Below are 13,028 nucleotides of genomic sequence, written 5' to 3'. Positions count from 1 at the left end.
ATCTAATCTAAGAAGTTTGTACATAGAATATAATAAGATATTTTCAATAATAAATACTCTACTGGGCTTCTACTAGCTATTAAATGTGCTAATAATTTTCAATTCACTATTAATGTTTAAAATAACAGTTCAACAACTGTTTGAAATAATGTATTTCTACATACCAATACACTTATTGCTGATACAGAGTTTTCCTAGTTCACAATCATTGTCAGCATAACAGTCTTCCACCACTAATAGTAAAATGAATAGCAATATTATATATGTAAAAACGGCTTGTTTGGGTTAATAAAATATTTTACGTAGAGGAGCAAACAACATTTCAACCTTCTTCGGTCATCGTCAGGCTCACAAATAGCAATATTGAAAAAGTTAGATCACAATTATATCAATTTTAAAAGTTGGGAAACTACACGTTATCTACTGAAATTATCAACAACTACCTCTGTTAGTGCCAATTAAAATCCAGGCATAGCATTTTTGAAATTTATAAAATTTATTTACATGCACAAAAATAATGTAAATTTAGTTTAGAGAGATGTTCATTAAAACTATACACAACTTTTCTTACATAAACATCATATTATTGATTTTTAGTATCACTAAATACTAATATGCAAAAACAACTTTCAAGAGATGCATTATATAACTTTTGTTAAATGTTGAAAAAGGAAGAAACATTACATGGGTAACAATGAGTTTCAGCACTTCCAGTATAACCTTCAGGACACCAGCAATTTGCCTGATGGTTTCCTGCAAGACATTTAGCATCAGTGCCACAGACTTCCTCACTACAAGGATTTTGACATTGATGACCCACACAAGCCATGTCAAACTCACAGTCACTATCGCTTCTACATCCATCTGTAATACAAGAGTAAAAAATAAAATTAAAAGGATGATTTCTTTTTCATCCTGATAACACATGACAACTTTCTGAGCAAGAAATGGACACCTTTCGGGTATTTTTGGAATATGTTAGTTTTAAAAGTTTAATTAATCTACAATATAATAAAAGCGTGTAATATTAAAATATATATATTAAGGATATAACGTGAGTATCTGTGAAATATAAACTTTGCTCTATCAAGGATGAACTGGGAAATCAAAACTAGTGCTATACACCTTTCTAAAGGCTATCATGGTCAGACAATTCTTAACTCAATATATGGACCCTCTATGATAGCACTAGAGATCACATGATTGAGCTACTTCTTGTATTCAATTTTTAGTTCATGTATAAATTTCTTTGAAACACTCAAATCAAAACGTCTTTTTCAACTATACTATCATAACTGGCAGTTTTTAGTTTGTGTAAAATTATATATTCCAAGATCAAGATATATTTTATTGTTTTTTCTTAAAAGTAATCAACATCAATTAGTCTTGCATTAAACATTTATTAAATATTACAATAATAACACACCTGCAAGAAAAAAATAAATTATTAATGGCTATACCTTAGTTTGTAAATTAATATATAATCTTCAATGAAATCTTCACAGTTTAATAATTTTGTTATATTAATATGCAACAATAAGATACTTACGAACACATGTTGTGTTATCACATATCTGACCTCGAGCACAGTCATTGTCGGAAGAACATCCTTTTGATACTGTAAAATAAATTAGATTTTTCAAACACTTAAAATACATAAATTATTAGCAATGTAATTCAGGAACTGTTTAAAGTGTTGTATTCAGTTAACTATACTTACATGTGTATGATCTGTATGTAATAAATACTTCTATTGACTCCAAATGAAAAATGCATGTACAAAAAATGCCTTGAAAACTTTAATTGTTCTATCATGTGTCATTTAATTATGATAACAAAAGTTAAAAGAATGTAAAGCACAGAAGAAATAACATTATTCTCTGAAGTGTAAGAGTTATAATAAACATACAAATTGAAACTTACCAATACATTGCCCATTCTGACAGATGGTTCCTGCTAGACAATCGTTCTCTGAACTGCAGGTTCCTGTGACTGTTTCATATAAATACAAGCAAAACAATAATGAAAGTGATGTAAAATATCAAACCAATTAAACTAAATACAGCTCACTAGATATAAAATAGAACCTATTACTTCAAGCTATATCATTTTTTAATCAAACAAACAAGACAGGCACATGCATTTTTAAATAAGTAACAACTTCATACATTAGCAGTGGTTAGTTATTTATAGTAACATAATAATTAACGTTTCTGTATGGGTGGTTTATTTTTGTTTCTCTATCTGAAATCCAGGGTTGATTTAAAAGAGTTTGCAAGGTGTAAATAGTTCTAATTAAGTGTCCTGAGCTGTGTAAACTTTTGCAAATATGAAAAGGTCTACAAACATTATGATGTTCTAGTATGATTATTAACAATTTAGAAAAATTCCACAAAATGGTAATGACTATAATAATGGAAGTTCAACACTAGATTTTGTGAAAAGTTACATAACATTCAGTTACAAAATAATTTTAATAAAAAAATAAACAAATAAATCCTTAAAAAACAACAGCAAGAGCTAAATATAAAAATATGCCTTACAACATCCAAGTAGTTGATAAATAATACAAAAATATTACAATTATTCAATCTGTATTTTTTGTACTTGATTACTGTCAGGATTACCTATATACTAAATGTAAATATTTTTTGTTGCTTACTTACATTCTTGACATTGAGTCTTAGGGTTACCAGTGAATCCTTGTGGACATGTACATATTCTCTCATGTTGTACAGTAGAGCAAACAGCCTTCAATCCACAAGCCCCTCTAACTAAACATGGATTTTGGCACTGACCTGAGATGCAACTTTGGTCAAAGGGACAGTTGTCATCAGTATGACATCCCTCTATGAAATGTAAAAAAATGTTAAAATTTTTATTGCCATGAAAAGTTCTAGGGATAACTCACCTACAACAAAGTTGTTTGACTCCTGCTGCTCAAAAAAAGTAAAGTATTGATGTGAAAGATAAGGTGATTAAAACTATAAATTAAATACATTCAACATGGATTTCAGGAAAGGTCTTTCGGATACAAGTGTTTTTGTTTTAATCATTTAAAAAAGGTATGATTATGTATAATATTCAATCTTTAAAAAAGCATTTAATGAAAAGTCTCATGAAAAGTTAAACATTTAACTTGAAGGCTGAAATTAGTATTACTTTTTAATAATCAAATAGTTTTAATATAAACATAATTATTACTTTAATTGCAAGTTAGACACCAATAAACGAATATTATTCTTATTACACATGAAAGTAACTGAAGTTATATGTACAATTTTCTAGGAATTAATGATCAATATAATAATAAGAAACCAAGGTAACTTAAATCTTGATATAATTTAGTTTAGTGACTTTTGAAGACAGCTTGTTTTAAACTTCTTCACGACAATTAGATCAATAATTGTAAAATAAATTATTAAAGTGAAATATAATAGAAACTCACCAAAGCATTTGTTCTGTAGACATATCTCACCAAGTTGACACTCACTATTATTTCGGCATTCCACTTGAGCTGAGTAGATAAAAATAGCAATTTAAATGGTTGATAAATATAAAAATTACTTTTAGAATATAATTACAAGTCTGTATTAAACACATGGACATTTTCTCATGTTGCTATCAAAATATCTTTTGACACACTTAGTCTTTAAGTTTTTTAGGAACTACAAGAATTCTGATGGTAAATCCCTAAATTAAGACAAGTACTTCTAACAGTTTTTGATGTTTATTATTTATATCACTATATTAAACTTTATTATACCTATCTGTGTTGCAGCCAAGTTACTTGGTGATGTTTTAGATTCAACCACACTGACTGCAAAGAGTTGTTTCTGATATACTTAAACAGGTGACTGAAATCTAAAATTGATCAATACTTCAACAGATCTAAAACTTTTACGAATTTTGAGCTGTGTATGAAAGTTTCAATGCTTTGGAACTGGGAATTTTAAATTCAGTCTAGTGCCATGCAAATGTTTCTGACTTCACAATATGCAAATAATACCCATCTTATTCCCATTTAGCATATACTTTATTATCCACAATTTTTTAAGTCATTTTTCTAGATTCTGATTAAAGAAACATTCACTAAAATCAGCATGAAATGCTTCACCATTCAAGAAATTTGTGTCCTACCTGACCACACATACATATAGACACCTTACAACTGTCATATGGAACAAAATTATTTCTCTATTCCAGTGTCCATTTTCTGATTAGTCAGCTACAGAAAAAATGGACATGTAATAATTTTAGTGGGTTCACATCAGATTTATTCCCAATTGATGATGAAGACAGTTCATTTCTTTATATGAGAAATTCAGAACTTACTGTGAAGTCCTTGCTCTGTTCATTCTGTGCTCTTAGTGCCTACTGACCATATATTATTTAATCCTGTTACCATTGGTTTTGTTTTTACCTTCTCTCTTTATATTTTGCTACATACAATCATCTCTGAATTTGTTCACTCATTTAAAAATATTTAACTCTATTTTTCATTCCACATTTTAACTTCAACATCTTTTACTAGTCCTACCATTAGCATAATTAGCCAGACTTCTTTGTGTTTCTCTAGCAGTAAGGTCTTCTATTTTCATTTCAGCTTCATGCCATGTTATGTCCCTTTATTTAATTTCACCAACAAAAAGTTGCTAAGTCTCTTTTTCTGCATATTAGACCTGCAAATCTTGTTTTTATTGAGATCAAGTGTGGTTGCAATAAAACTCAATCCTTGAATTTCCAAAACCTCTATCTCACTTATTTCTTAATCCTGATGGGTGTCAAAAGCTACTAAAGATTAAGTGTATTTCAGTTAATGTTAGACATATCCTGCTTTATATTACATTATTATATTTTAATTCAATTATGCTGTTTGAAAAAACAACAACAAAATTATTCTTGAGAAATAAGAGTTAAATAATCCAACTTACGAAGGCATTTATTGTCTTCACAAACTTCTCCTTCATCACAATCAGAAGAGAGAATACACACACCAACTGAAAACCAAGAAACACAAAATAATACATGTGTATATTTATACCCAGTGTATGATAGGTAATGGTAAACAAACATTAGGTAAATGTAAAACAATCAGTTTTTTATTTTGTTTTAGAAATTTGCACAAAGATATCACTGGATATCTGCACTATCTATCCTTACTTTTGAAAAAGATAGACTAAAGGAAAACTAGCTTTCCATTATTAATTCTTGGATTACTCTAATCAAAGGTTGGAATTTGACAATCACTCTCTTAACATTCTCACCCATGACTCAAACTGTGAAGCATTTTTTTTAATAATATGGGACAAACTATGGATTCTTAAACACCCATTTACTTCTTTAGTTCAGATTTTTCTATAAAATATATTTAAGTTTTGCTTTATGTTATCAAAAACATTTTTGAAAACTATATATGACATACAAACATAACTAAATATTTACTTACTGGGCCACAAGGAAAAAGTTAAATATGTGAAAAGATTCTTACGGTGTATCATAGATGTGTAAATGATGAATATTTAAGTAGTTTGTATCAAATGTTGATTTGGTAAGGCTGTTTGTGGCTGTTACTATATTAGATTCCATAATAAATATCACTACTTGTTAAAATCTACATGAAGAATAAATTTGCCAAGTTTCAGATATAAACCTTGTATATACGTAATGGCTAAAATACATTATGGTATTTTTAGATAATCATTGATGAGAATTAGACGCACCTCTATAACACTCTAGAAGAGGATTTCCAGAAAATCCAACAGGACAACTGCATAACAAGTTATGCACTTCTGTTTTACATATTGCATGAGCTCCACAGGCTGCACTGAATTGACAAGGATCCTCACACTTCCTCCTGATGCATGTCATATCAGTTGGACAACTATTATCAGATCTGCAGCCCTCTGTAGGGTTAAAAAGCAGTGTAACTGTTTTATAGTATTCTTAAAACTAAATAAATAATTAGGAATGAAGAAAAATCTTGTTAAAAAAAGCAGTTTACACAATACAAGTTTATTCATGTGGCTTACCAACATGACTTAATGTTAAGTAAATGAGTGATATGGCATCAGACAATACTAATATAAATGTTGTTTAAAACCATTAATTTTAACCTTTAGAAAAATCATTGCTTTATTAATTAATAATTATGATTCACACATAATAAAAACCTCACTACAAAACAAAAAATCCTGAGGCTATCAGGAAATTTGGTCATCTTCTTTGAAACAAATATTTACTAACAAAATTTGAAGCATTTAATGTTCAAGCTACTAGCGTTGTCGTTTTCTCCACAGTTCAGTTATGGCCCACTTACTACAGTTGAGTAAATTTTTGTCTTTATCTATTAAAACAAAGATGTTGGTGATTAACAAACAAAAGCTGAATAAGATGAGTTCTGTAGTCAACTGACTGATTCATGCAAAGAATGTTTAATATGTGAAAAATTTTATTACAAGTAAAATGGCACCGAGGAGAAAAATCATGTTATTATATGCATGTGGTGAAGCAACATAAATGCCACTTAAAAAAAAGAGTTCTACTTCTTAAAACTTATCTAAAAAAAAGTAGATAGAAATTCAAAAATAAAACTGAATATAAACAAAAAATCCCAAGATACAGTTTACATGTGCGATTTCAAAATTTAGATATTTTATGATGTGATGTCTTTAGAAATTGTCTGATAAAAGCTGTGTGGTGGAAAGTATGTGAAATTTAATGGTACAAAACCAAAACTTAACACTAAATCAAACACTACTTTGATGTTTTTTCTTACAGATAAACAACGATACACATGAAAGAAAGTGAAAATTTTCACATGATCAAAAAAAGTAGAATTCCTACATTATTAAGATTTTACTGAATAAAAAAACTGTTTAAGAGTGAAAGAATATGTTACAATAATAAATGAATGATTCTTATGTATTGTATGTACTTAGTTTTATTTTAATATTGACTTTGTTTTTCTTTTCACTTAATGTTTTTCTCTATAAAACTTTTCAATACAGTTCAAATGTTCCAAAAAATAACAAATCCTTGGCAAGTTACTTACCAATGCACTTATAATTCTGACATATTTCTGATGCACCACAATTAGAATCAATGATGCAATCCACTGTATTAAATAATAAAAACAATGGATTATTCATTTATAGTTGATATGATGTTCTCAAAACTAAATGATCACAATAAGTAACACAGTATTTTCATTAGTTTTTTCATGGTGATGCCCACTTTAATTTGGCAGTACAACAGTATCAAAACAAAAGCAGTTTGTTCACATTCTGAAAAGAAACTTTGAAATAGTTAAAACTTCTTTAAAATATCTTACAGTACAAAAAACATTTTATTAGCAGAGAAAGGAACCCAATCAAAAACAAATTCCTTACAAAAGTTAATTATTTTCAAATTTAATTTGTAAAGCTATTTTTTCAATAATTCTAAGAACATAAGATAAAAAGCAAAAAAATTATGTAATAATACATAAAAACAATATATCTGTTATGCCCCATGTCAAAAAGGCTTTTGTTTTTACAACAAACAGTCAATTAAGCTAGCTGGGTTATGATAGACAAAGCAATGGTTCTAGGTACTAATTATATTATCAACTGCATGAATCACAACTGTTATGGCACAAGCTAGATTAAGTAAGTGAAGTATAATTATAATGGGTTTTATTTAAGTAAATAAAAAGAATGCACACTGAATGTTTCATGTCAAAGAAGTACAAGTTAAAAACGCATTTAAATTGTTATTATAAATAACATGAAAGAAACAAAAGGAATCACATACCTTTGTTACATTCAACTCTGGGATCACCAGTATAATTAGGAAGGCATGTACAAAATGGTCGGTGGTCTACTGGTTGACACTGAGCATTAGTACCACATGCTGTTGGACTGTCACATGGATCTGAAGAACCAAGTAAGATCACACATATTAGAGAAAAAGACGCATAATATAAAAATATATGCAATGCACATATATTTAAAATTATTTTTATAAACAACCAAGGCATGTTTCTAAACTTTTTCACCACTATAATAGCATCTTTTGAAAAATTTAACTTGAAAACTGTATTATTGATTGGGCTTAATTTTTATGCTTTAAAAAAAATGTTTGTATAACTATATTCAGTTCTGAGAGATAACTATTCTAACCAATTTTACTTCAAAAATAATCGTACATTCCAGAATATATTAAAATTAATTACTAATATAAAACAACCTGGGTCCCTATATCATATGTCTACAAAAATCAATCCTTATTTATTTACTTTATTGTACAAACTTTCATGCAAGGTTAAAACCTGCATTTCTGTCTATGCTAAGGTTCTGTGGCTAAATAGGCCTTAGCATAAAGACTGAAGCATCATCGCACTCAAGAAACACAATAGGAGTATTCCATGGTGAATTTTAAATATTTGTATTGAACAAAATATCAATAAAAAGCAAGTTTTAATGCACTTGGTAACAAACAATTTCATTCTTTAAACATGAAGACTAAACAGTTCCAAATATAAAAAAAATACAATAAATTTCTAATATGTTACAAAGTCACACTTCAGACAATATCATTAACTCTTTCACCCCAAGGATACTTTCCTATGCATGACAGAAAGTTTTAACGTTTTACATTAAAAATTTTTAAACTACTTTTTGTTTATGTTATACCAATGAGTATAGCATAACATTTTAAGTGCTAATGCTACAAGGAAATATTTAAAAAATCCTGAATTTCCCCTAGTATAATGCACGTGACATTTTCTTTAGGTATCTTGTCTTTTCTATTTTTTCCACTACCCCTTGAAAGAGTAAGAAATTAAACATAAACCACTCACTATAGAATCATTGCTGTTCATAAAAACCATGATTTTTACAGCCTTCAATCTTGTTTAGTTACAAAGCTATCAATAGAAAATCAGATCCTTCTTACTACACCCACCTGTCACCTCCTCTCTTTAATAATATGTTAATAATTTTCTCTTGTTTCTGTTGAATGTTATTAGTCTATGTTCTTTGGTGCATTATTTAATGAAATAAAAATTATTTAATGCATTACTACCATTAGTATAGAAAAAAGTAGACTTAAGTATCCTCAATAATTGATAGCATGAAAAAAAGAAGGATGGGTAAATAATTTATTTCTTGTTTATCATGCAACAACTCACCACCAATAAGAGTGTAACATACTTTCTTGACCCGTGACTCCCTTTATCCCATTCTATTGAACTATCACTTCAAGATAAAGCAGAAAAGAAAAGTTTAAGTTTTTCAGTTGTTCAGAAGTGTTAGGCGGGGTAAATACTTATCAGTAATATATTTTCAGTATAGGCAAATGACTTTTAATACAGTATGTAACCTCTCTCACTTGTTTAGCTAGATACCACATTAACCATATCACCAAGGGCATCCTTTACTGCACGTCATGAGGTTTTAGTAACTTACATACAGATGTATATGAAGCTACAATTTATATATATTATATCAACTACTATACAATAAAGTCTTAGCTAATAATCCATATTTTAATAGCATATATGACTCAAGTTCTTAAATTTATAAGGCAATATTTCAAAAAATCCTGAATTTCTCCTAGTGTGATACATTTTCTTTTTGTTTTATCCATGATCCCTCCAATACAAATTTAAACATAAATTACTTACTTTAAAATCATTGTTGCTCAGACAAATCATAATTCTTACACCTTTCAACTGTGTTTGGTTACAGAGCCATCCAACAGAAAATCAGATATCTCTTACAACATCTATCTGCCATATCCTCTCTTTCAACTGTGTTTGGTTACAGAGCCATCCAACAGAAAATCTCTTACAACATCTATCTGCCATATCCTCTCTTTCAACTGTGTTTGGTTACAGAGCCATCCAACAGAAAATCTCTTACAACATCTATCTGCCATATCCTCTCTTTCAACTGTGTTTGGTTACAGAGCCATCCAACAGAAAATCAGATATCTCTTACAACATCTATCTGCCATATCCTCTCTTTCAACTGTGTTTGGTTACAGAGCCATCCAACAGAAAATCAGATATCTCTTACAACATCTATCTGCCAAATCCTCTCTCAACTGTGTTTGGTTACAGAGCCATCCAACAGAAAATCAGATATCTCTTACAACATCTATCTGCCAAATCCTCTCTTTCAACTGTGTTTGGTTACAGAGCCATCCAACAGAAAATCTCTTACAACATCTATCTGCCATATCCTCTCTTTCAACTGTGTTTGGTTACAGAGCCATCCAACAGAAAATCTCTTACAACATCTATCTGCCATATCCTCTCTTTCAACTGTGTTTGGTTACAGAGCCATCCAACAGAAAATCAGATATCTCTTACAACATCTATCTGCCATATCCTCTCTTTCAACTGTGTTTGGTTACAGAGCCATCCAACAGAAAATCAGATATCTCTTACAACATCTATCTGCCAAATCCTCTCTTTCAACTGTGTTTGGTTACAGAGCCATCCAACAGAAAATCAGATATCTCTTACAACATCTATCTGCCAAATCCTCTCTTTCAACTGTGTTTGGTTACAGAGCCATCCAACAGAAAATCAGATATCTCTTACAACATCTATCTGCCAAATCCTCTCTTTCAGAATTTTTTGATAGTACTCTTTCTTACAAATAATTCTAATTTATCTGCAACCAATGGAAAGCCAATATTTTCTTCTATTAAATAGCATGTTACATTTATTTTTGGAACAAAGAATTGTCAATTTCACTGATAGTACAAACTTCATTTTCATGGGAAAGATAATGACTAGCTTGGATGAACTTGTAATGGCTTTTTTTACATAGCTAGAAGGCCTGAAAAATTGTGAGAATTAAACTGTCTACTTTTGCATGTTACTGTTCTATGTGTTTTTGGTGTGTAATTACACAGAAATTTATATCATTGCTACCATTAATATAAAAGAGTATTAAATATCACAGACAGCAGTAAAAAAGAATACTTAGGTAAGTACTTTATTTCTTGTTTTTCATGTTTATTCTTATTTAATATTATAAAGGTAACTAAAATATTAAAGTATATATATTTTTTAGATTGATTAAGATTAAATAAGGTAAAATAAATAATAATATAGTGAAAATGTTTAATGAGACAAGCACAAGGTTAATGTAATTTGATAGTGTAACATAAGTTGCAGTGCCCAGAATGAGTTACAGCTTATAATAGCATAGATAGTAGTTAGACATGGTTCAAAGTTTAATTATAAATAGAGGTATGCTGCTACAAGCTTAAAGCCACATAGTGTAAGTTAATGTAGTTTCATGTTACAAACTGACTGATCCTCTATAGGGTAGAGAACATGTACAGAGTTGATATAAAAAAAGTACTAAGGAGGTTTAACAAACTGAACAAAGAAAATATGAAGTTTTTAAAATAAGGAAAAGTATTTTTAATCTTAGCATTAAAATTATTTTGCATATAGACAATTCAAAACAAATACTTAATATATTTCAAGATAAATCTCTATTTTAGTTTATTAAAAATGAATAGTTCACTAAGAAATATGATTTTTGTGTACATGAAAGACTTATAATGCCAACTGAAAGACTGACACATTTTGTGAAGATATAGACATCATATAGAAAGTTAGAAGTATTAAATCTGTAAAGCCTTTGAGTACAGAGGTGCCCCCCACTACAAAAAAAAACACACCCGAGTACAGAGGTCACATGATCGGTGAAATTGACTGAGACTGTGTTGAAAGAGTTAAATGAAGTAGAATAAATACTTCTGTATAATTTTCAAAGAAGCACTGCTATTAGAAATGCTATTAACCAAAGTGATACACTTGTATGTAGTTTTACAAAAAGCACTGTTGTTACAAATTTAAACCAATACCATACTTTTAGTTTACTTGGTCTCAGTTACTTCGTGATAAGTAAAAAAGGTTAAGATCCTAACAGTGATAGTTTTAGGTAAAAGTTACAGTTATTCAACAATGTTTATAAAGTATGTAATTATACACAAAATGGAAACAGAGCACAATTTAATACAGCAATTCTAACATGTGAAAATGACAGAGACAAAATAATGTTTTGTTATGAAACAATGAATTATGTGGTATATGGGTTGTGTTAACAATGTGTGTAAATACTTCACTAACTCTGTCACTATCGTTTTGAAAAACAATGTAATACAGTCTGTTATCTCAAAATTTTAAACTCTTGAAATTAAGAGTGAAGAAAGATTACTTCAGACTAAGCATGGTTTTTGAAATACTGGACTATTTTAAAAGCAGAAACAGTGAAATAAAGACATTTAACATAAATCCATGTTTATGTCTGTGTGAGTCAAATTTTATAAACACATGTTCTTTAATACTGATATTTATTTGTTTATTTCACAAAGAAACTTACTGATACACTGTAGACTGATGCAGATATCCATGATGGGACACTCAAAGTCATTTCTACAACCAGCTACAAAAAATAACAAACAAATACAATGGAAACAAAAAAACAATAAAAGATATAACATATTAAGATATGTAAAATTCTTTAACATATGGCACAAAAATTAAAATTCTAATATCAAAGAAAAATAAACTTTCCATATGTTTCAAATTCAAAGAAAAAAAGTTGTGAATTTTCAAAAGAATATCAAGTTAAAAATAACACTTATAGAATGTGCACATTTCAACTGATATAAGCTAGTATAAAGTTAAACCGATTTTTATGCAAGGTAACAATGATGTAGTCAAGTCAGGAAGTAGGTTAGCCATGTTTGTTAGAGAGGTCAGATAAGGACTAGGAAAGTTTTTGTGAGAAAGGATATTTTCTTAAATTTCTGTCAAAAACTATGTAATAAAACTAAAATTTTGTTTGTAGAGACATCACCTTAAATCTTCCATTTCTGAAAATCAGATAACTATACAGTTTATCTAATACTATATTACTGCAAGATAGCAAAAAAAAAAAGACATGATGTTTATATACAGTAAATGACATGAATATTAATTTCAGTTATTAAGATACCAAGAGGTGGTGTGTGAA

At 29.1% G+C, this 13,028-nt stretch overlaps 1 protein-coding gene across 1 annotated transcript in view; it reads right to left on the bottom strand.

Annotated features, from left to right (window-relative positions):
• LOC143226056 (uncharacterized) overlaps positions 1-13,028 on the bottom strand; it is a 151,214-nt gene that overhangs the window by 56,981 nt on the left and 81,205 nt on the right. Inside the window, exons 63-73 of the mRNA XM_076456488.1 lie at positions 12,393-12,455; positions 7,795-7,914; positions 7,055-7,117; positions 5,724-5,906; positions 4,935-5,000; positions 3,449-3,517; positions 2,667-2,849; positions 1,924-1,992; positions 1,550-1,618; positions 685-864; positions 165-233 (exon numbers count right to left, since the gene is read on the bottom strand). Of these exons, the coding sequence (XP_076312603.1) occupies positions 165-233; positions 685-864; positions 1,550-1,618; positions 1,924-1,992; positions 2,667-2,849; positions 3,449-3,517; positions 4,935-5,000; positions 5,724-5,906; positions 7,055-7,117; positions 7,795-7,914; positions 12,393-12,455 (1,134 nt within the window). The remainder of the gene's footprint in view (positions 1-164; positions 234-684; positions 865-1,549; positions 1,619-1,923; positions 1,993-2,666; positions 2,850-3,448; positions 3,518-4,934; positions 5,001-5,723; positions 5,907-7,054; positions 7,118-7,794; positions 7,915-12,392; positions 12,456-13,028) is intronic.

Source organism: Tachypleus tridentatus, chromosome 1, assembly GCF_004210375.1.
Source record: "Tachypleus tridentatus isolate NWPU-2018 chromosome 1, ASM421037v1, whole genome shotgun sequence".
Classification (NCBI taxonomy): domain Eukaryota; kingdom Metazoa; phylum Arthropoda; class Merostomata; order Xiphosura; family Limulidae; genus Tachypleus; species Tachypleus tridentatus.
Note: the sequence above shows the minus strand (reverse complement) of the source record. Positions and strands in the feature narration are given on the sequence as shown.